We start from the raw sequence: 23,781 nt of genomic DNA, 5'->3' as shown, positions 1-23,781 counted from the left end.
ACAGATGTTTTCTGCTTTCACTGCATCTACAGTGTTAGCACTAGGTGGCCCAAAATTAACCCAGACCTTTATTTCCATATTTAAAAAAATCCTCAAATGCAATCCACACATGTAGATGTGAATAACAACACTGTACAGCTCTATTCATCCATGTTGCACCTCTCAATTACTGCACTCCTCGTTCCAGACTTATATTTGCCCCCTAGCAACTAAGTCAGAATTCAGACACCATGGTGATGAGCTATACAGTTGGATGAAAAAATTTCTCATAAGGTCTCTGACTCTGCAAAGTTCGGAGTAGCCCCAGCTCCCTCTGTGTTCAGGTATTCCCACTCCAGCCTGAGGCACTCAGCATCTCACCGAGTCCGGGCCTTGGTGTAACTTCTTTGCATTGGAATCCAGAGTTATGAAACTGAGTTTACAGAAAATATTATTTCACTACTAGCTCATTCCATTCAACATTGACCACGGGGGATGGGGGGGGGGGGTCTAACATGTTTCTCTCTTCTCATTCTGGGGGTTCTGTCCAATGTCAGGAGACAGGAATGCGGAAGGCAACTCTAGGAAGGAACACGGTATGGCTTAGCAGCACACAGCAATACTGTATACTAGAGGTAGCCAACCCATGGCTTGCGAGCCGCATGCGGCTCTTCTCCAAAAGTGTGGCTCATGAAGCCGCTGCTGAGCCTCCTCCCCCCCCCAATGGCTCCCACCCACTCCCCGCCTCCCCCCTGTGCTCACCAGGGCAGCGATTCAAAATGGCGCCCAGGATGGCACCTGATATGGCCAAAAAAGTCTAAGCTTGTTTCTTAAAGGGGCAGCCTCCTTTTTTAATTTTTTTTTTTTTTTTTGCTCAACAATCCTGATGCAGCTCTTTGCATTTTTTCCACTGCTGTTTCGGCTCTCTTTGTTAAATGGGTTGGGCACCCCTGCTGTATACTGAAGAACACTGCATACAGTTGAAAGTACATTGAGAATTGAGATTGGAAGCATGTAATTCCCAATAGGGGAATTTCACCTGGGCGCCAAGGTTGACTGCTGTAAAAATTGCTATCACAACTTTGACGAGCTCAAATGGTCAAGAAAGACAGCATGGCTAGCAGCATGGCACTCACCAACATCACACAGGATTTTTGTTTCAGTACCAATTTAATGGGCTGAGTGCAGCTTCCAGAATCACATGGGTACCTTTAGTAGGTGACTGTGAGAAATCCCGCATTCAACTAATGATCCCACCCAATCCTGCTCAGTGTGTGGAAGCTAAGAGGATATCTGACATAGCCCTTCTACCCATCTTTTGTTTCACTTGGGATGGGACAATGTCTGTATGAATATCGGTCAAAAAACTACCCGAAAGGAAGCACTTCAGTGCTGCGTAATGAAAGCCTCTATTTCCACTGCAGTGCTGGCTAAGCCTTGCTACCAGACTATTTGTTGTTTTTTAAGTTTTTTAAAGATTAGGGAAGACAGTCCACTCTGAACTTTAAGTTTGATGGGTATTTTTGCTTGGCAACCTTTTCTCTGATTGTGCTGAAATCATGATATTAATGTTTAGAGGGAAGGGGGGAGAGTGTGTTATTTTATTTTGCCAGGCAAGGAGATGCAGATTTTAATCATGGCATAGCTTCCCAGCTCCACAAAAACTTGAATATAACATTTCACAGGACAGGACATTTCTTAGGGGATTGCTAATCATTTATTCTTGGCTGCAAACCAAGTCAAATCCTATTTAGAAATCCGGTAGTTGGATATTACTGCACATGTGCATCAACTATTTTCCTATTTCCCTTGTAATTATACCCAGATTCCCTCTGTGGGCTCCTTTTGGCCTTGGCACATTCATTATAATTTGAAGACAGGTTTAAAATAAGCAGATACCCCAAACACTAAGCAGTAATTTAGAGTTCCTCAGAGAACTCACTGTATTTTTGTGCATGCCGTTAATCTGAGCAACATCTCATGGGCCCGTTGGTTGGATGGTTTTAACCAAGGAAGCCCACATCAGACAGTCATTAAAGCTGCATAGGTAAACTGCACACATGCAAAGTTCAATCTTAGTTTACTAAAAGTTAGTCTTTAGTATGCAGACTTTAGCAGAGAATATAGCCAATTAGCATTCTGCAATTTAACTCTGAATGATATTTCAAATAAGAATAAAATTCAATTTTCAAAAGTGACTAGGAATTGGGTGCGCCTTGATTTTTTGGGTACCTGAACTAAGATGCCTTAAAGAAACTGGATTTTCAGGAGCAAAGTACCTCCTGCCTTCTAAAAATCAGGTTTCTTTTGGGTGTTTCCAGTTGGGCCTTCACATTGAGGCAGTCAAAATGTCTAGCTATTCTTGAAAATCTTAGCACTGGCTTTCCATTAATGTAGAGTTAACAAAGGTTTGTTTCATTCACAGCTAAAATCCAGACGATTAGTATTCCAGCTATTTAATCTTTCCCACACCAGGCCTAATCTAAAATTCAAGCTCCAAATATTCTGAGTTTGGAGGATTTCAGATGGAGATCTGAACTGCATAGCTGACCTCTGTCTTTTGCAGCTGCCCAGCCAAAACCCTAAGACCAAACCCCTCCCAAACTAAATGGGGGAAGGGCGGTCTTGCGGTTAAGACACTGAAACAAGACACTCAGTTCCTGGATTCAGTTCTTGCTTCTGCCACTGACCTCCTGCATGACTACAAGGAAGTCGATCAAGGCCATAATTTTCAAACCTGGGTACCTAAAATTAGGCTCCTGAACCCAGCTAAATATAAGTGGCCTACTTTTTGGAAATGCTCCTTACCCACAAATTCCTGTGAAGACAATGGAGTGGCAGGTGTGCAGCACATTTAAAAATGGGCTCAGTTAGAAGCACTTTATTTGCACTTTCCTAGATTCTGAAGGTTGCTGTGAGCATGCTCCCTAGCATGTGTTAGAACAGCCCTAAGACTGCTCTAATTTGAGCTGTGCCGTCGCAGCCCCCAAGATGCCTAATAAGCTTCTTTCCTTCTACCACCCACAAACCGACTCCCACATAGTGGGTAGACCATGCCATTTGCCAGCAGTGCACTGCCTGGAGAGCCCTGATGCTCTGGATGGTTGGGTTAGAGTTAGGTTCTCAAAGACCACAACTCACTTGCTTACAATGTTAGATCCTTTCCCTGTTGTAGCTGGGCAAGAAGCCAAAGGACACTCTTCAGAGTTCACCCTCTCTCTTCCAAACAACAGAAAAATTACATATACATATATTTATGAGGCGACAAAGTCAAAATGTCAGGCAGCACGTTCCAATCGGCAGGCACCATCTGCAAAAATCCAACCTTTAATTTAGCTGCTTGATTTATGCCTTCCATTCCTATTAAAAAGCAGTAACTTGGAGAGAGAGAGAGAGCGCGAGAGAGAGCGCGAGAGAGAGAGAGAGCGCGAGAGAGAAAGAGAGAGAGAGAGCGAGAGAGCGAGCGCAAGAGAGAAAGCACAAAATGGGTTCAGTTTAGGAGACCTTATTAAAATTACTGCTTCTGCAAGAGGGAAAGGGGGGGGGACCACAGCCAGCAGCAGCACAGCTCCCATAAGACAGACAGCGAGTGTTTATTTTTTAAAAAAAGGAACTTCCTTATTTGCAGACACCACATCCTCATTAGATTTCTATCCAGAACTTTGCAGTATGCAACATAACCAAATTCACTTCACTGCATGGCAAGTAATTAAATCCTAGCTCAGGGAATAAGAGCACTATTATTTCAGATACAGCAATGTGTGTGTCTGTTTTATATTTTTCCTATGCTCTGTCCTAACAAAAACAAAACAGCAGGTTTATTTCCATCCCTCGCAACAGTGAAGCTGGGGAGGAAGAACAGAACCCCTTCTGGGTGACTGCCCCCTCTAACGCTTCCCCCTCATAGGACAGCAACCACCATTGACATCTACCAAAACAACACGCTGAGTCTGAATTGGGGACACCAATTTATACGGACAGGAGATCAGATTGGATCATCTTCAGAAACAGTTTTTAGGAAGGCAATAAAGTAGAAGCTATCAGTAATACTTAATAATGGCCCAGATCATCTCTTATGTGAAGCAAGCTTAAGTAAAAGCCTGGAAACTCTGGGAAGATTCCCTTAGCTGGGTCTCCTCTTTCTTTTTACCTCCAAGGTGGGGTTCACCTCCCTCATGGAGTAGGAGGAGAGTTCGTCATCCAATGGAACAATTTTCCTTTTGAAATTTTCAAGCAGCTCTGGTCAGCAGGCAGTGTGCTGGACTATAAACTGTTCTATTGAAATTTACCACTGTGCTTTGGAGGCCCGATGGATTTTACCTAACAAGAAAATACATCCACTGGAGAACAATTGCCCGTTGTCACTGTAACTTTAACAGACCAATGCAACAAGAAAAGTGATACCATTACTGAGTCTTTTTATAAAGATACCAAGACACATTTAATAGCCCTTTGGGCTTTTCCTTCATCATAAAAATCATCAGAACAACACTACCCAGCCTTAGCGTAACTAATGAAAGGCCTTGGGCTGGGGTTTTAAGATTGCAGTAAGCTATTGTGAGGATTATGACAAGTCCCATGCCCGTAGAAGAAAGGCAAAGTAGCCGTGGATATGAGACAGAGTCACCTGATATGGGTAGCTCAACTTAAATAGGTAGCTCGGAGGCATTGCAATTGGCAGTGTAGATTGTGGCAGTAGGTTCCACACATATTCTAATGCATTGCTGAGTGAAGGAGGGTGCATACTTAATTTTATTCAGGGGTGGCCTGCTATGACTCTCCAAGCCTCTAACATCCTGTGGCACAGTGGGGCACTCAGGCAGGCTGCCTGCCTGCCACTGCCTCGTACACCACTCAGAGCAGATGGTTAGTGTCTCTACACGTGTGTGCGCCTTGAGGGTGGGGGGACATAGGGTCTCTGTACACTGCTCCTGTTCCCAACTCGATCCTCATAGTCCCACTGGCTGGAAGTGAGCCAATGGGAGCTGCAGGAGCAGTGCTTGCGAGTGCAGACAGTGCATGAAGACCTACTGCTCTCCTCCCCTCAAGGGATGTGCAGAGACATGCTTGCCCCAGCAGCTGGCAACTCTGAGCAGCGTGTGGAGTCACAGCAGGCTAGCAACCTGCCTGAGCGGGCCACTGTGTCACTGTCCAAGAGCCACCTATGGTAAGTGCCTTCTGACCAAAGCCTGCACCTGGAGCCCCTCCCACACCCCAACTCTCTGCCCCAGGCCACAACCCCCTCGTGCACCCAACACAATTGAGGCCCTGATCCAGTACATTCCTGTCCCAGGTCAGAATCCCCTTTTGCACCCTAAGCCCCTGCCTCAGGTCACAACCTCCTCCTGCACTCAAACTCCCTCCCAGACCCAGCATCCACTCCTGCACCCCAGTCTCCTGCCCGGAGTTCCCTCCTCACCCCAAAGTCTGTCCCAGACCTTGCACCACCCTCCTTCAATATAGTAAAAAAGTGCGGCCCATGACCATTTGCCAAATTCTTGGAGTGGGCCCCTGCGAAAATTATTGCCTGCCCCTGACTTAATTACTATGATAAAATTCAAATATACGGGGTGGGTTATAGTTGGGTGAAATCTGCACCACCTACTAAAGAGATCAGTCATGCGGATTAGACATTTTCGCACATCCATCACATAGGGATTATAACCCTTTCCTTTGCAAAGCAAATCTATCGCAGCCAACTTACACATCCCAAATGACTGTGTCACAGTGAGCGCTGATGCAGTTGTCACAATATAATGATGCAATGTCATCTGAAGCCAATGAACATGGGATGGAAGGAGGGGGAAATAATTACGAGGTTAGATGAAAAAGTATTTCTCACTACCTAGTATTGCTCTAAGGAAACTGACAATCCATTAAAATACTCCTTTATTCTACAGCAATGGCCCAAAGATAAGCACAGTCTATTGGAAAGTACAAGGCAACGTTTACATTTTAAACTCCTTTTCAGTGGCAAATAACTCTGGCAAACTATTTGGGCTCAAATTTGCCATGTTTGAGGTCTGCCTCGAGTTGATTTTTTTTCTGGAAATCTTCTGCAAAAAGGTTAGTAAAAAAAAGAATAATTAGCACTATAGGTAGGTAACATACCTTACAGGCACATAAGAAAACTGAGGATTGTCATCTTCCCCCTCCACCCCCCACACAATTTGTATTTTGTGCCCTGTATTGTTTTTTTCTTTTGCTCCTATCCCTGGTTCTTAACCCTCATCAACACTTCAATTTTGGTCTCTCTAACCATTTCCTTTTTGAAGTTGGCTGGTTGATTTTCATCACTTCCTTTTTTCTTTTGTTTTAATTTCTCTACTTTTTTCCTTCCTTTTTTTTTTTTTTTTTGGTAAGCTATAGTGCCTAGCCATATTGTAGAATGCTAACAGGATTTTTGTTTATTGGGGCCTCTTTAGTAATGATAATGGCTTGCCAAGAAATGTGACTTCTCTTTACTATCAAAATCCTTTTGTCATCCTAATTTCTGCTTCGTCCCCCAAAGCAAGAGGAAAACTCTTCTCATAGTTTGACATGTTGAGCCATGTTGATATACTTTGCAGACATACAACTACTGTAGATCCACTGAATTCAACAGAAATATGTTGACTTCCACCAACTTAAAATCTTAAACCTATTGGTTTACCTTGGCTCTCACTAAAAGGCCCAGTGACAAGGGGAGTTCAGAACCCAGCTGTGGAAAAGATCATTATTTTCTGCTTCATCAAGCCTCATCAAAATCCAAAACCCTTGGAATCATCTTTGTCCCTGGAGCTCCAAACAAACAGATTTATATAACCAACACTAGAGCCCAACACCCTGAGGAGAGCAGCTTGCATCTGGGTTTTTCCCGGGTTCATAATTCCCAGTAAGGAGGAAGAGAAAGAAAACACACCACATACACAAGCAGAAAGGAGAATTAAGGTTTGGGAAAGGGAATTTCTAAGTAGTTTTTCCTCGTCATTCAGGGCTAACAAAGCTGCCAGTGCTTTCTGTAAGATGTTCCAAGAGCAGGGAATAGGCAAAAGACATGCCTAAACACCAGCCGAGTCTGTCCAAAGCTCCCATTCCCCTCAGGTTTGGATAAGTCAGTGGGCTGCTGCTGCTGCCCCTTGGGCTAGCCATGCAGAAACCTACCCATCTACAAAGTAAAGATCTCTGGTGGAGAACAACAAAAACACAAAGCTACAGTTCACTGGCTGAGGATCATGATGGGAATCAACTGAAGTCAGTAGGAGGTAAAGGAACTCAGCACCTCTCAGAACCTGTTGGCAAACTAGCACTGTACTGATCAAAAGCAACTTAGTTATGCATGTCCCAATAGCAGAGTTGGTGACTTGAGTCCCACAACTTGAACTCAAGTCCAACTTAAGTAGCCTAGGTGACTCGACTTGACTTGGGTTCATTGTTTGTGACTTGAGACTTGCTCATTTTGTTAAATCGACTTGGTGAAAAAATTGTCCGAAAATGCCAATATTGATGGCTTGTACAAAAGTGACTTCACATTTTTTAAATTAAGACTTGAGACTCGACTTGGGACTTGAACTTTAATGATTTGAGACTTTACAATGACGACTTGAAGACAACACTGTCCAATAGCTCACCAATTATGCATCCCTCACTTTACTGCAATAGTTTAAATTTACATAATGAGAACTCGATATACATTTGCAAGGGGAGAAGTCACAAAACCTTCCAGTTCCTTTATGCACCCACAGCATGTCACAATCCCTTAATAAATCCTCGAGTAAGGGATTTTAAAGTGACATCTTGGAAACAAATGTTACTCTAATTTACCATCAAAGAGCAATCTACAGCAAAACTAAACAGCTGAAGAACAATTAAGGATGTATTTAACCCTTTTGGTGCTAGCCTATTTGCATTACACTCACCTAGTAATATAGCCTATGAAACGTTCTCTCCAGAATAAGGAGTAGAAGTGCCGTTAACTGATATACAGGCAGTCCCCGAGTTACGCGGATCCGACTTATGTCAGATCCGCAGTTACGAAAGGGGCTTTGCTCGCCCCGGAGGACGGGAGCAGCGGGACGCCCAGATGAGCCGCGGTCCTGCCGCCCGCGTTCTCCGGGGCGAGAAAAGCTGCTCCCTGTCTCCCTGGTCTGCTGGTCAGGCCAGGGAGACGGGGAGCAAAGCCTCGGAGGACGCCCGCAGCGGGACAGCCGTGGCGCGCCTGGGCTGTCCCGCTGCAGGCGTCCTCCGAGGCTTTGCTCCCCGTCTCCCTGGTCTGCTGGTCAGACCAGGGAGACGGGGAGTAAAGCCTCAGAGGACGCCCGCAGCGGGACAGCCGTGGCACGCCTGGGCTGTCCCGCTGCAGGTGTCCTCTGCGGCTTTGCTCCGCGTCTCCCTGGTCTGCTGGGGGGAGGGAGGGGCGCAGCTAGTGCCGCCTCCCCCCCAGCAGACCAGGCTTTTCTGCCCACGACGCCTGGGGTAGAGCAGCTGGGGCGCTGCTGGGTTGGTCCCGCAGCGCCGCTCCTCGGCGCTACTGGACCAACCTGGCAGCACCCCAGCTGCTCTGCCCCAGGCGTCCTGATTCAGCCGCTGCTGGTCAGTTTCAGCAACGGCTGAATCAGGACACCTGGGGCAGAGCAGCTGGGGTGCTGCTGGGTTGCTCCAGTAGCGCCGAGGAGTGGCGCTACTGGAGCAACCCAGCAGCAGCCCAGCTGCTCTGCCCCAGGCGTCCCCAAGTCAGCCGCTGCTGAAACTGACCAGCGGCTGACTACAGTAAGCCCGAGGCAGAGTTGCTCTGCCCCCAGCTTCCTGGAATCAGCCGCTGATCAGTTTCAGCAGCAGCTGACTTGGGGACGCCTGGGGTTCTTAAGTTGAATCTGTATGTAAGTCAGAACTGGCATCCAGATTCAGCCGCTGTTGAAACTGATCAGTTTCAGCAGCAGCTGAATCTGGACGCCAGTTCCGACTTACATACAGATTCAACTTAAGAACAAACCTACAGTCCCTATCTTGTACGTAACCCGGGGACTGCCTGTACTCAAAACCACACTGCACAAAACACTGGAAAATATATTTTAGGCAATAATCTTGTGTTGGCCAAAGGCTAGATTGGATGATCTAATAGATATTTTCCATGTCTCATTTCTGGGCTGCTCCAATTCATCCATCTGTGCCTGAACCACCTCCTCAAAACACTGACAGAAGTGAAAACCCACAACTCAGTTCTGAAGCTTCCATCTGCAATGGTACACAGAGGGTTAAAAACATAACGCTTATCCTCTAAATTGTCAGCCTCCCAATATATGTTCATGGCAAATGATAACACAAAATAAGCTTTTTCAGTGATTTAGTTGATCATTATTTCTAGGGACACGTGAGTCCTACTGTGATTTAAACCCCAAGGGATAAATGAAAGTGAAATCTCACAACCCCACAACTCAATTGTACATTTTCCTCCTGGTTAAAAGCAGGTGCTGGCTCTGACAGACTGCAAATGGAATCACTGTACTTTATTTCTGTTGGGAAAAGAAGGAGAGAGTGGGGAAAGGGTAGACAGAAGAACAACCTCTACGCAATTTCTTGTACCATCAAGTGAAAAAAGACCAAGAAATGTAACATGGTCTAGTCAATGAAATATTTTATCACCTTAACCTGGTAAGCGACTAAAATATTTTAAACCCTGCACCCTTGCCTAGTTACCATTCAAGCACAGACATTTGCTACTGTGATTTAAAATGAGGTATGTCATCCAAAGATGCACATTAGGACCAAACTAGGAAGAACAGGAATATCTATAAAAGTAAAATGTAAATAATTTCTTTTGAGTCCTACATGACTCTGAATTGGGTAAAAACTGGACCCTTGAATCCAAGCCCTATTAAACATCCAGGCAATTATGGGCAAAGGAGAAGGATGTTCAAATTCAGGCCACTAGAACCAACACTTGCCCGTACAGCTTCAGTTCTAAAATCAGAAATGCTGCAGGTTAGATCCTGAAATGTCATACAAATGTCCAGATTTCATGAGATTTTTGGTCCACAGCAGTGGAAGTTTAATTATAATTGGTCATCCCACCAGATTCCCACCGTTCAGGATGTCAGAAAGCTCACAGGATCATCATCTGAGCCCATGAGATTACTGTTGGGCTGGAATCTGGCCACTGATACTTTGGAAATGCCAAATCCAAATATCAACCTGAATACTAACCTTGTCAATATAACTAGCCTGAAACCTCAAACCCAGCCTCAACCAAACTGGGATTGGAGCAATAACTCTATTAAGTTAAAAGCAAGAGGAGACTTTATGAGCAAGGAACCGATCCTAGTCACTCACAAGCAATTAGCTAGCCAATTAGCATGGAAAACAAGATGCTACACTTGTACTCCAATCATAAGCTCTGCAAAAGGCCATCAGAGAGGTCCAGCGTGCATACATTTGTACCTGGGATTGGTTCAGCAGATGCACTGAAGAAAATTTCAGCTAGGAATTTAGAAAGAACTGGGAAGTCTCAATTCTCTTCCATTTCTTAGGGTATGTCTACACTACAACCCATTAGTTAATTCGAACTAAGCTAATTTGAACTAACGGATCCAGACTAAAAAACTAGTTCGAATTAGCGCTTTGCTAATTCTAACTAGCATGTCCACATTAAGTGGACCCTGAACTGGGCTTAAGGATGGCCGGAAGCAGTGCCGGCAGGGCATCAGAGGAGGATTTAGAGCGTGGAGCTGCTGTCTCAGGCTAGCCGAGGGCGGTGCTTAAAGGGTCCCGACCCCCACCCCGGACAGACAGTTCTCAGGGGTGCCCCGCTTGCAAAGCAGTCCTGGCTTGGAGTGCCCGGACTACCCACACTGGGCACATCACTCCACTCGGCCATCAGCCCGGCTGCACTTGCCGCAGGCTTACATCTGGGGAGAGGGGGCAATTGGGGGGCTGCAGGAGAGCTTCCACCCCCAGAAGCCCGCAGAGCCAGCCCAGTCCTCCCCATCGGGGGCTCGTGCCCCATTCCTCCCTCACCTCCTTCCACTTACCCTTCCCTAGCCCCTCTTCTTGATGTACAAAATAAAGATAACGTGTCTTCCAAAATGGAATCTGTCTTTATTGAACAAAACTGGGGGAGACTGGGAAAAGGAGGTGGGAGAGGGGAGGGCAACTAAAATGATCAGGGGTTGGGAACAGGTCCCATATGAAGAGAGGTTAAAGAGGAGACAGAGGGGGACAGGATAGAGGTCTCAAAGCAGGAGTTGGGTGGAGAGGGTGCATACAGAAAAGTTCTTCATTAGTTCCCATAATAGAAGGACTAGAGGACACCAAAGGAAAGGAATGGGTAGCAGGCTTCAAACTAGTAAGAGAAAGTTGTTCTTCACAAAGCAAAGAGTCAACCTGTGGAACTCCCTGCTGCAGGAGGCTGTGAAGGCTAAAACTAGAACAGAGTTTAAAGGGAAGTGATATCAAGTCATGGAGGTTGGGTCCATGGAGTGGTATTAGCCAGGGGGTAGGAGTGGTGTCCCTGCACAAGGTTTGTGGAAGGTTGGAGAGGGATGGCACGAGACAAATGGCTTGGTCACTGTCTTCGGTCCATCCCCTCCAGGGTCCCTAGGGTTGGCCACTGTCGGCAGACAGGCTACTGGGCTAGATGGACCTTTGGTCTGACCCAAGACGGCCATTGTAAGCTCAGGGCTCAGGGTCGGGGGTCTCAGTGGACCCCCTTGATTTTCAAGCACACCTGCTCCTGGGTGGCCAGGCTGGCAGCTCTCCTGCCCTAGCCAGCCACTTTCCTGTGCCTGGTGCGGAGATCGTGGACGAGATTCACGATGTCTGCACTAGCCCAAGCGGGTGCCCGCCTCTTGCGGTCCTGGGCAAGCTCCCGGGAGCCGCCAGCCTGGTCCCGGGAAGAGGGGGAGGGCTGGGGGGCATCGGGTGGATGGCTCGATCCGTGCCAGGTGCAGGGTCTGCTGGCTGGGTGCTGGCAGGCTTGCACCTGGCACGGGCACCGTAGCCAGCCCGTGCCCCTTTAAGGGATCCGGGGCCGGGAAGGGGGCAGACGAGATTCCCTGGTGTTGGCCAGAGCGGCCACCAGGGAAACCTGGGGAGGGCTAACCTCTCACTAGTTCGAATTAAGGAGCTACACACCCCTTAATTCGAACTAGCTAGTTCGAACTAGGCTTAATCCTCGTAAAATGAGGTTTTCCTAGTTCGAACTAAGCGCTCCATTAGTTCGAATTAAATTCGAACTAACAGAGCGCTAGTGTAGCGCCTATGAAAGTTAGTTCGAACTAACGTCCGTTAGTTCGAACTAACTCTGTAGTGTAGATATACCCTTAGAGACACTTTCCAGAAATCTTGCCGTTGTTCAACTCTCTGGGGGTATGTCTACACTACCCCGCTAGTTCGAACTAGCGGGGTAATGTATGCATACCGAACGTGCAAATGAAGCCCGGGATTTGAATTTCCCGGGCTTCATTTGCATAAGCCGGACGGCGCCATTTTTAAATGCCGGCTTGTTCGAACCCCGTGCCGCGCAGCTACACGCGGCACGGGCTAGATAGTTCGAACTAGCAAGCCATTCCGAACTATCTAGCCCGTGCCGCGTGTAGCCGCGCGGCACGGGGTTCGAACAAGCCGGCATTTAAAAATGGCGCCGGCCGGCTTATGCAAATGAAGCCCGGGAAATTCAAATCCCGGGCTTCATTTGCACGTTCAGTATGCATACATTACCCCGCTAGTTCGAACTAGCGGGGTAGTGTAGACATACCCTGGCAGACTTTAATAGGGCTGAAGTTTAATTGTAGGTTTCTTTAGTTCCCGCAAAAGCAAGACATTTCACATCTCATGTCCACACTATCTTAATATGTTTGAAGAGTTTTGCATTTTTCATCTAAGAATGTCAGATTGCTTTATTTTACTTAACAGCTGAACTTAATCCCAAAATCTGAGCTCACTGGAAGCAATTTCTAACTATCACTCTCCCATCTTCAATGGGCCTCCAGTGTATGAACAATCTCATTGGAAGTTAGTTTTTCACAGAGCAACGCAAGGATGGCTTCATAATAAAAACTGTCCATTGCTTTGCTTACCTTCTTAAAGAGCCTGATCACATCTTCACTGATCTGCGAGAGGCGGACAATTACATTGTTCATGAAGATGTCATTCAGGGTAGCATGGTCTCTGCTCTCTCGTCGAGTCTGGGTCAAAACCAGATACCAGCAATTCACTGGGGAAAGGAGGTGCTGATCCTTCCTGGGGAAAGATGAACAATTCAAAGAGGTTTTTAATTCACAAGTGGATACTATCAATGATATCGATACAATCATCCTCCACTGAGTAAATCTGCTACAAGTTGAACTTTTCTAGTCCAGCACCTCTGGTATGGCAACATCTGTGGTCCAGCATGATTTTAGTTAGCCATATGGCCACTTATCATGAATGTGGCCAAGTTTTCCACAGTCCCATAAAGCTTGTTTACAGCCACAAGTCCTGGCTCTCAGTGTTCTGTGCTGTTATTTAGCCCTAAATGTCTTCTAAGAGCTCAGTAAGCAGTGGAAGTGTCAGTAATGCTGCTAGACAATGTAGTAAAATGAAGGCCTAAAACATAAGCACAGGTCTGGTCTGAGGCCTAGCTAGCAATGGACAAAACATGGCTAACATAAAGCAAAGCTAAGCTGTGAGCAAGAGGCAGGCTCCTGCTCACAGAACTTGGCATAAACAGGCCTAAGAGCATATAACACTATCTAGTAATAGGCCCAAATGTAGAATAGTAACTGGTACTAGTCGTAAGTTGAAAGTACATGGTACCACCAGCTCATTAAAAAAAGACCTTGGTACTCACTCCCCACAGATACCAACTCAGATTCAGGTAAGGTCTAAAATGACAGCATGATTGATAGAGATGATCTAATCAAACCACAAGGTACTGGGCAATGGGTGGTATCTACGTAGTGTCAGAAGGTGGCAACCTGACACTTCAGCAGTGATATGTAATTTGTTTGTACCTGTATATAAAGTGGTGTCTTGGAGGGGGGACGGACAGACTTTGTCTAGCCGGGGGGCAGTGGGAGTTTCCCACTAGTTGAGCTGAGGCCATTTTTCTAAGTACATGTGTGTAGTGATTCAGTAGAGTCTACTGACAACCATCACTGTACTGTGCTTAACAATAAACCTGACTGGGCACTTTCGATCTTTATCTGGTTTGTGATCTTTGGGGGCCTTCTCAGGGTCTGCTGTGGTCAACCGGGCCCACATCATTGAGCACACATGCAAGCAGCCTTCTGGTTATCATCTGGTTATCATCATCGAGGGAGCCAGAGACCTGTGAGGACACCACAGCTATAAATCCTCCTAACTACATACAATAGTGACCTCTTATGGTTTGGCAAATTCTCTGGTTCAGAACCAACCAGGTCTCAAAGGTGCTGGACTAGAGAGGTTCAACCTGTACTATACCTTCTGCCTAACAAAACAGACCTGAAGTCCACCTTGTCATCTTCACTAAAACCACTACAGTATTTGATTAACTACTTGATTTCCATTCACAGCATGTGTTCTGCATTCAAGCTGTTCCAGCTGGGAACAGCTGATTAGAGTGAAACCTCAGGTCTTATAAAGTAGCAACTTTATTGGATGCATTTATTATACCCAGAGCTAAAAGAATGTGAAACCTTAGGTGTGCAGATCTGTTGAAAGGATAGGATAGTTATTCATCACATCTCATGCTACCAACATCAACAATATCCTCAGGTACGTCTTGCACAGTGCACTGGAACACAAATAGCCACAGTGTGAAGCAGAAGGTTTCCAAATCCTAGAAGCTGGACAAGGACAGTTCCAAAGAAACACTGTGTGAGGGCCCCCAAAAAATGCTTTACGAAAACTGCCTCTGGAATATAAATATGTGCCACTTAGAGATGCTTTGAACAAAATACCTCCTGCAACCTGTCAGTTTATAATGTTACAGTCTGCTGTATCTTATAACCTATTTTGGTGCATGTATTATTCTTGTATGAAAGGTTAGAAATATGACGTATAAGTCCACAGGTGATTGGACTAGTAAGACATGTGATTGTACCTCCTAGTATTGGGATTCCATTTTGAGCCGAGTAGATTTCCATGGAGGGGCAAAGGGAGAACAAAAAGATTCCCACCCGGGGGGGAGAGGAGGAATTATTTAAGTAAGGGGAAATTACTAGGACTTGGTTTTCAGCTGGCGTGACACACTCCAAAAGAGGGCGGGGGACCCAAGTCAGAGTGAAAAATCAGCTTTGACCCAAACATTATGCCTAGAACAAGAACAGCTCTTTAGGGTACGAATCTGCTTGCAATAAGTTTTTTAGTGAATTAGAACTGTGTGTTTTGTTTTCATTTTAACTTTGTAACTTACTTTGATCTGTCTGTTTTCACTTGCAACCAGTTAAATCCTACTGTTTGTACTTAATAAAAACACTTTTGTTTACTATCAAGGTCAGTGTAAATAACTAACTGTTACCTGTGGGGAAGGCAGGACAATCAGTGTGCATTTCTCTTTCTCTTTTTGATAAAAAGGGCAAACATACTTATGTCAAACTTTTACTCAGAGAAAGACAGACTTATTGGGGTTTTGATCCCTTTTGAGGGTTGGTTTCCTGGGTGCCGTGCCCTTGAAGTGCATCCTGACACAGCTGAAGTGTCTGCATCGCTCTTCAGTGGGGTGATAATCCAAACTCTGTGCTTTTTCTGAGGGAGACCAGAAAATCTGTCCCAGAAGGACAAGGTGGTAGGGAGACCCAGAGTACAAAAAGGTGGGTTTCAGTGGCATAAACAGCACACTGGGGAACAGTCCCAAGAGGTCTTCTGTGACCACAACTCACCACACACTGCTTTCTAAAAGGAGAGAAAAATCAAAATGAGCAGTAGAGTATGAGACTGAGTGTTTGCTGCTAAGCAATCTCAGCAAGCATCCAGAGCTGTCAACACCCAAGATGTGCATCTAAAAAAAGATGAAAAATACAAAATACAATGCTGAAATGACAGGTTATATGCTTTTAGGAATATGCTAGTATTGGCAGAGAGAGAGAGAGAGTTCAGTGGGGGCTTGTGGTACGCTAGCAAATGAGCTTGACATACCATCAGTCAACTACACCACAAATTCTTAAGACCGTGACACCAATAAAATTTGGGAATCACTGAACTTTTTTCACCGCTTTTATTCTATTCTAACATACACACTTTTAGAGGACTAAAACAGATCCAGCAAGTATGCTCCCAGTTTGGCCAAGTAACAAGTCAGGGCAGCATTTGGAGATACAAATGATCAGGGAGAATCAGGACTGGAAGGAGATCTATGAAGGAACCGAGAGGAGGATGAAGACAGGAGAGTGGTAGAGGAGTTTGCCAACTGACTTCCCAGAAGGCTAAGTGCCGGAGAACAACAGAGTTTGCTGACTTCCAAGTTGAGAACTGGAGCTGAGGCTGAAATGGTTTGTCTGGACTTTTGTTAACTTGGCAGGGAACTGAACTTTGAGCATAACGCAGCTAGAGGCTTGAGCAACGTGAACTTGCAGAATATACTGAAAACCCTGGGTAGGAGGAAACTGAGGAAATTGAGTGTGCCACACTCCCCGAGAAGGGGGAGACCATGAAAAGCTCACCTCTGTGACAAGAACCTTTTCTCTTTTTGCAAGGAAGCATTTGTATTAGGGGTCAGCTGTCGTATTTTTGTATCCCAGACCTTATTAATTATGTGCATTACTGGAACACTACATTGCCCCAATCCGGGATCAAAGCTCCACAGTGCTAGGCACTCTACAAATCATAGAATCATAGAATAATAGGACTGGAAGGGACCTCGAGAGGTCAAGTCCAGCCCCCCGCCCTCAAGGCAGGATCAAGCTCCGTCTACACCATCCCTGACAGATGTCTATCTAACCTGTTCTTAAATATCTCCAGAGAGGGAGATACCACCTCCCTTGGCAATTTATTCCAATATTTGACCACCCTGACAGTTAGGAATTTTTTCCTAATGTCCAATCTAAACCTCCCCTGCTGCACTTTAAGCCCATAATAAACAGTAAAATAATAAACAGTAAACAGTAAAAAAATAATAAACAGTAAAAAGTGCACATATATCAGTAGGAGTGATATTTGAAGTACTGTTTCAGTATCCAAGGCAGCCTTGTCAATACTTATGATTTCATTGCAAGTCCCATGATATTTAGCATTTTTCTTAAGGCCTCAGGTCTTGCACGTAGGTAATTCTGTGAGAATCTCAGCTTTCATTAATATTCTAGCTGTCATGATAGTGGAGAAAAGCCTGAGAAGGTGTCCAGAGTACAGGCTGGAGACTCAAACCACAAGACAGAAAGAACCCAATATGGACTTTTGTTGAAAGAAAATCTTTTAATTTGAAAGCAAATCTTATGTTTTTTGGGGGGGCCCAATTCTCATTTTTAAATACTTGACATTGACAATATTGCTAAGAATCAGTCAGGAGTTTGGGTCGTGACCCGATATGTTTAAAAAAGGATAATGCAGGAAAGGAGCTGTTGATTTAAATATCTTCACCAACCCAGGAACTCAAAGCCTGCCTGCCTAAAATCTGTATATTCTGTTTTCAGCTAAGTGTCTCTACAAGCTGAGCCATTCATACTCTCTAAGGTTCACTCACAGATTTGTCCTTATTTAACGTCCTCCCAGTTGCCTGAAGTCAGAAAAACAGAAACATTTTTCAGGGTATGGAACTCTTCTGATCATTGACCCCAGAGACAAGGTTGTCCTTGGATGAAGAGTGACATCTTTACACATAATCTGTTTTACAGAGCCAATAGTTTCTAACCTTTCCCCTCCTAACGTGTAAACCTACTTAGAGAGAGACTGGGTCCATCCCAGAGATTAGATTGGATTTTGTGTCATTCTGTGCATTAGACTTGTATCAATTCCTCTTACCCAGCCTGTGCCCCTCCCTCCTTCACTCCCTCAAACTGGGGTCAGGTGCACCTGGGTGCAGCTCTGAAACTGGGGGCAGGAATAGTCAGATGCTGAGGCCAGGGCCGACAGTGGAGCCCCAGCTGGTAGCAGAGGATGGGGCCAGGGGCAGGGCCATGAGTGGGGGCCAGGGCTCAGGTGGGGCCAGAGCAAAGCAGGGGCTCTCTCCTTCCTCACATGAGGGGCTGTCCCAGACCCTATAGCATCCCCCTAAAGGAGCATGCTTTTCAGTTCAGGGACCAGTTGGTAAGGATATTAATGCCTTTAAAAATGTTCTCCCCTTGTAGGCACATTACACTTCAGGGACACAATGTAGCCTCTACACAGCAAAATGTGCAAGTCAGAGCAGTATACTTCATACAACAGTTTGCTTGCATACTATTTCCAACAGTGTCCACAACCAATACCTCATAGCATGAGAATTTTGATAACAAGCCCTAGGAGTGTCAAGGTAAACGGGAGCCTGCCTAGACTGGTGTATCTAATTGTCTAGGAAGCAGACAAGTTTTCTGGGAGGATTTCTAACTATACACATTTGGCACTCTGCTCTTCCTTCCTTCCTCCGCCCCTCCCTCCACGCACCAACTTGGCAAAATTTCAGGCGGCCAGTGAGACAGACTTATAATTTCTGTGTGTAAATCTTCTGAGCCTCACACTCCACTTGGCTATGAATAAAGTGTTGCTCAATAGCAGTTTTAAACAGCAAATCTGCACCAAAAATAGGGGGGAGGGGTCCAGCAATATATTGCCCAATACACAGTCCACTGCTTTTCACAGATGCAAGCAATATTTTAAAAAAAGCTGCAGATGGGGTCTCAAAGCGCTTCATGAACATCAGTTAGCTCCCCCTTTGCAAGGGGGGGAAGTATTACTCCATCCCTTTTAAAAATTGAAAACCTGAGGCAGAGAGAGGTTCTATGCCAAAACCTTCAATTCTCAGGACTTGTCTACACTTACTAGGGGATCAGTAATGTGGGGATCAATCTTTTGGGGATTGATTTAACAGGTCTATTTATGTCCCACTAAAAATCGACTGCCAGTTGCTCTCATGGACTCTTGTACTCCACCAGAATGAGAAGCATAAAGGAAGTCAATGAGAGAGTTTCTTTCATCGACCCCCTGGCAGCAAAGACCCCGCAGTAACGCAACCTGAGGTACGTCGACTCCAGCTATGATAGTCATGTAGCTAGAATTGTGTAAATTAGGTCAACTTTGCCCCACAGTGCAGACCTGCCTTCAGACTGCTCAGGAAAGTACTAAATTTGGAAGGAATACACACCCTGGTAATCCAGCCACTGAGATAGAGGGATCGTATCTGTTTCTCCTAGGCTTGACTAAAAGCCAACGTAACCCTCTGGTAAATGTGTGTTTGAGACCCCTCTCAGTGCCTGGCCCACACAGGGCAGGAGTCTGCTGAGGTCCTCTCTCTTCACCTCGAACTGTAGCTGTTCTTGTTTATAGTTCTGGAGGTCCCTAGTTCAATACCTGGTGCATCAATTACAGTTACTTTACACAACCATCCTGGGTCTCTAGCCTGATGCAAGGAGACTGTCTTAGGAGGTCACCTGACAGGAATACCTCGTGTTGTATAGGGCTACACGGTCCATGTACAAATAAAGAGCTGTACTTAGAATCCTCTGAGTGCATTGGCATAGTTTGGTGCACGTCACTATCTCAAGGTCAGCATAAGATACATAACACAGTGTCCCTGGGTGGGTCACCAGCAGTGGGTTGAACCAGAGATCTGTAGATCTAAATCCATGAGCTTCTATTGCCCAACCTCGAAATGCCATCTTGGTTAGCTCAAAGCCAGCAGCAGACTCTCAGACCCCTATGTGGTATGGCCAGAAGTGGGGCACAGAACTCCTCTCAGTGTAAACATGGGGTAACACTCCTCCCCGACCATCTCTAGCAGCATAATCCACATGGGCAAGGGGGCAGTGTATGGGGATGCTCCAAATGGGGAAAGGTAGGGCTGAAGAATCCTCTGGCACATGAGTTCTCCAGCTTTTCACTGCACAACAGGTCTGTGGAAGCCTCCATGGCCTAAAGGGATGGGGGGGGGGGGGAGGTGCCGCTTCACATGCATCCCTAGTACATCTTCCCAGCTACTTACGAAGAGTACTGGCATGAGGATCTGGTGCCCACTTAAGTCACTGAGGGAAGCTGATTTTTTTAAGCTCTGTTTCATGAAGTGGACCCAAGTTACGCTCTCTGATGAAGTTGCACCAAAGATGCACACAGCAAATCAGTCACTAGGCAGTGAACTTCACTAATCATTTAAGTCTGAACTAGCATTTACCCTGCAACTGGGAGACTCAACTGTGGGTAAGTTAGTTCCTATTATAAGAAGTGACGAAACATCTGGACTATGCTACAGAGATCAGTCAGGGAAAGGCAGCTTATATTGACCTAATTCTGTGTCTACACTAAAATGTAGCTCTCACCAACGTTATTCACCCACTGCACTGACTTAACTCCATCTCCATGAGAGGAACAGGGCTTAAGATGATGTAGTTAGGTTGACACAGTGTCAGTGTAGATCAGAGGAGGGCAATAATCTTTTGCTAGAGGCCACTTCAGAAATTTTTGAAGTGGCCTTGGGGCTGCTCTGGTAGTGGCGGGACCTCAAGCAGAAGGGATGGGGCCAGGTATTTCCCTGATTGGTCTGGGGGTGGGGGAGTGCCTTTGTCCTCCCCCCCCCCCCAGAGGTTCTCCCTAGGAGCCCACGCCACTGGTGGTGGAAGGAGACTTCGCACGCTCCCCCTTCTTCGCCTAAGGCCAATCATGGCCTGGGGGCAGGGGAGCACATGAAGTTTTCTTCAGTGCTACCAGGAGAATGTGGCGCTTCTAAGCGCTGCACACTCCTTGCAGGGCGGAGGCAGGGCAGAGAAAACCCTAATTGGCCTGGGGGCGGGGAACTGGCAGGGCCTCTGCAGGCCGGATCAACCCACATGGCGGGCTGGATCCAGCCTGTGGAGGCCGTTTTGCCCACCCCTGGTGTAGATGCTGTGTTGCTTGCATCGATTGTTGCTGTCTTTCAGAAACTATCCCACTATGTCCCACAATGGGAGTTAAATAGGTACAACATGCATTCGTGACACAAGGCATATAGTGTAGACATATAAAGCAGATTCAATTACCGCAGTGCAGTGCCTGTGCATCAATGTAACTTAAACCAACTTAATTTTGTAGTGTAAACTTGCCCAAAAAGGCAGGCCAAATTCTAAAACAGCCCGTTAGTAGCACAGAGCAGTGCAGAATTTACAGCAAAGCAAACCTGCCTTCCCCAACAGCAGATCTAAAGAGAAGCATCTATGGACTGTATTCTCTAGGTTGGAAGGAGCAAACTAGGAAAAAAGGACAGAGGAAACATTAAGATGAACAGATAGGCTGTGTCTAGACCACTTTTTTCCGGCTCAGAGCTTTGCCAGAAAAAAGCGCCAGTCTAGACGCGGATCTTTCGGAAAATAAAGCCTTTTCTGAAAGACCCCTTATCCCTTATTTTAAAGCTCCGAGCCAGAAAAAAAGCGGCAGCCATTTTTATGCTAATGAAGCGGGGGAGATTTAAATCCCCGCTTCATTTGCAATTGCGATAGGTCTAATTTGCATCCCTTTTATGAAAAAGGGATGCAGTCTAGACACAGCCATAGTGTATTGTGCTAGCTTGGTTTATTAAGATAATTTTCCATTTTTCATTTGGAACCTTTATTGCTCTTCTAGTTAAGTTTACTGTTCACAATTCTCTTGAGTTTCCATCTCAGACATAGCAGGTTAACTAATCATCTCAGATGCATAAAATTTGAAATGTTTGTTTTTCAAAGAAAGCACTTATGTTCTCTTAGGCTGCATCTAGACTGGCATGATTTTGCGGAAATACTTTTAACGGAAAAGTTTTTCCATTAAAAGTATTTCCGCAAAAGAGCATTTAGATTGGCATGGATGCTTTTGCGCAAAAGCATCCGTGGCCAGTCTAGACGTGATTTTGCGCAAGAAATCCCCAATCACCATTTTAGCCATCGGAGCTTTTTTGCGCAAAACCGTTCTTCCCTGTCTACACTGGCCCTCTTGAGCAAGTATTCTTGCGCGAGAGGGCTTTTTCCCCCGAGCAGGAGCTGAAAGTATTTGCGCAAGAAGCACTGATTTTGTACATTATAAAGTCAGTGCTCTTGCACAAATTCAAGCAGCCAATGTAGACAGCTGGCAAGTTTTTGTGCAAAAGCAAGTGCTTTTGCGCAAAATCTTGCCAATTTAGACGCACCCTTAGAGTTCTCATATCAGGAGGGCTAAGGAGTCTGACGCTAAACTACACTCTGATCCTCTTGACCAGCACTTGATGACTAAGGGGTTAACTCAGGTGCCTAGCAAGGTATCGGGTGATCAGCGAATAACAATGCAGGTAGGAATTTCAAACTGGAAAAGAGGGGTTTTTCTCTCTCTTCTTTGTTTGAGATTCAGAGCAGTTTCTCCCAGTTATTGAGAGAGATGGGAGACATTTCTCTCTCCAAGAACAGACTTCTTAAAACGTGTTAAGTAGGGAAAAGTTTAGATAGTCCATCAGGGTTCATTGTTTTCCATGTTTGGGGATTTGGAAATAATGCCTGAGCTTACCAAGTGGGTTTTTTTTCTCTTTTATAACTAAGCCTTACAACCCAGAATTTTTTCCCTGAATATCCATATCTAATGGTGACTCCTTCCATCTAGCCAATTTACTATGCTTGCAAGTATATGTTTGTTTTGATAATAAAAGTTTGTTTTTTCTAATTAACCGGTATTGGTTGATTGTTGTGTCTTTAGGACTCAGTGCCTAATTACAAGGACAGAGTCCATTGTTGTTTGAGGATTTCCTCTGTTTTTCCCAATTCCAAGTAAAATGGAGGCTGGGGTAATTACTTGGCTGGTGGCAGCGGGTCCCCCAAAATCTGGGTATTAGGATTTTGTGGGGGGGAAGTTTTTGTACCAGAGCCCGTAGAGGCAAAGTTTCGGAGCGCTCTTGCAGGCCCCCTACACCGTCATTTGTCGTGCCAGAGTGGGGAAAAGCCTTGACACAGTCACTCAGTATTAATGTGATAGTGCCAATTTTTGTTTTGCTAGTGATATTGTTAAAGATGGATAGTACATGGTCTAGCCTCTTCTTCTGGACTTCCACAATCATGATTCATGGATTCTGATCCTTGCAGTTACAGTGGTAAGTTGAGCATCCAAGACAACTTGCTTGCCAAATCTGCTGTCAGTAATGGCAACAGCCTCCCATAGGTCATTACGATCTGTCCATGTCACCTTGCAAACCAAAGAGAAATCCCTCTGATGCTCTGGGAAAGGGTGCCAAGGGAAAAGATCAAGTACATTACATCCAAGTTGACTGGGAAGAAAGATTATTTCATTCTTGTGATTCCAGCAATTTCACTAGAAAAAACATCACGTTGTAAAGTCTACCTATTATTTTGTCCTGGAAAAGCAAAGCTGCGAGTTCTATGTGGCAATCACTTTATTTGCTGTCCACCATCCCCCAAAGTGACACAGGGAGCAAATGGCACCTTGAGAGGAAAGCGAAGATGGGAATTCACCTCAAGATGCTTGCCTTCCTTCTAGCTTCATTCCTACCAAAGTTCCATAGCAGCCCACCTGTGGAAGCTGCAGAGATAGTGAAGGAAATCAAAGGATGCCCTGGGCAATCTTGTTATTCTCCCCAAACCCATTTCTCAAGCAGAACCAGCTTTCTACTCACCACTACAGGAAACCCCCGACATGTGACCACCCAAGTTCCGACCTCCCACACTTACAACCATTTTTGTAAGTGTGGAAAAGGCTGAAACCCCCTGACCTACGTCCTTGGCCGCATTTACGACAGCGCATGGCACCGATCATAAA

The 23,781-nt window shown here is 45.6% G+C and overlaps 1 protein-coding gene across 3 annotated transcripts in view; it reads right to left on the bottom strand.

Annotated features, from left to right (window-relative positions):
- The window catches only part of SRGAP3 (SLIT-ROBO Rho GTPase activating protein 3), a 243,974-nt gene that overhangs the window by 83,818 nt on the left and 136,375 nt on the right, over positions 1 to 23,781 (bottom strand). For all 3 annotated transcript variants that reach the window (XM_075938717.2, XM_075938718.2, XM_006132813.5), the window contains one exon: positions 13,032 to 13,194. In XM_075938717.2, coding sequence (XP_075794832.1) covers positions 13,032 to 13,194 — 163 coding nt within the window. The remainder of the gene's footprint in view (positions 1 to 13,031; positions 13,195 to 23,781) is intronic.

Source organism: Pelodiscus sinensis, chromosome 11, assembly GCF_052426305.1.
Source record: "Pelodiscus sinensis isolate ZL-2025 chromosome 11, ASM5242630v1, whole genome shotgun sequence".
NCBI classification, from domain to species: Eukaryota; Metazoa; Chordata; order Testudines; family Trionychidae; genus Pelodiscus; species Pelodiscus sinensis.
Note: the sequence above shows the minus strand (reverse complement) of the source record. Positions and strands in the feature narration are given on the sequence as shown.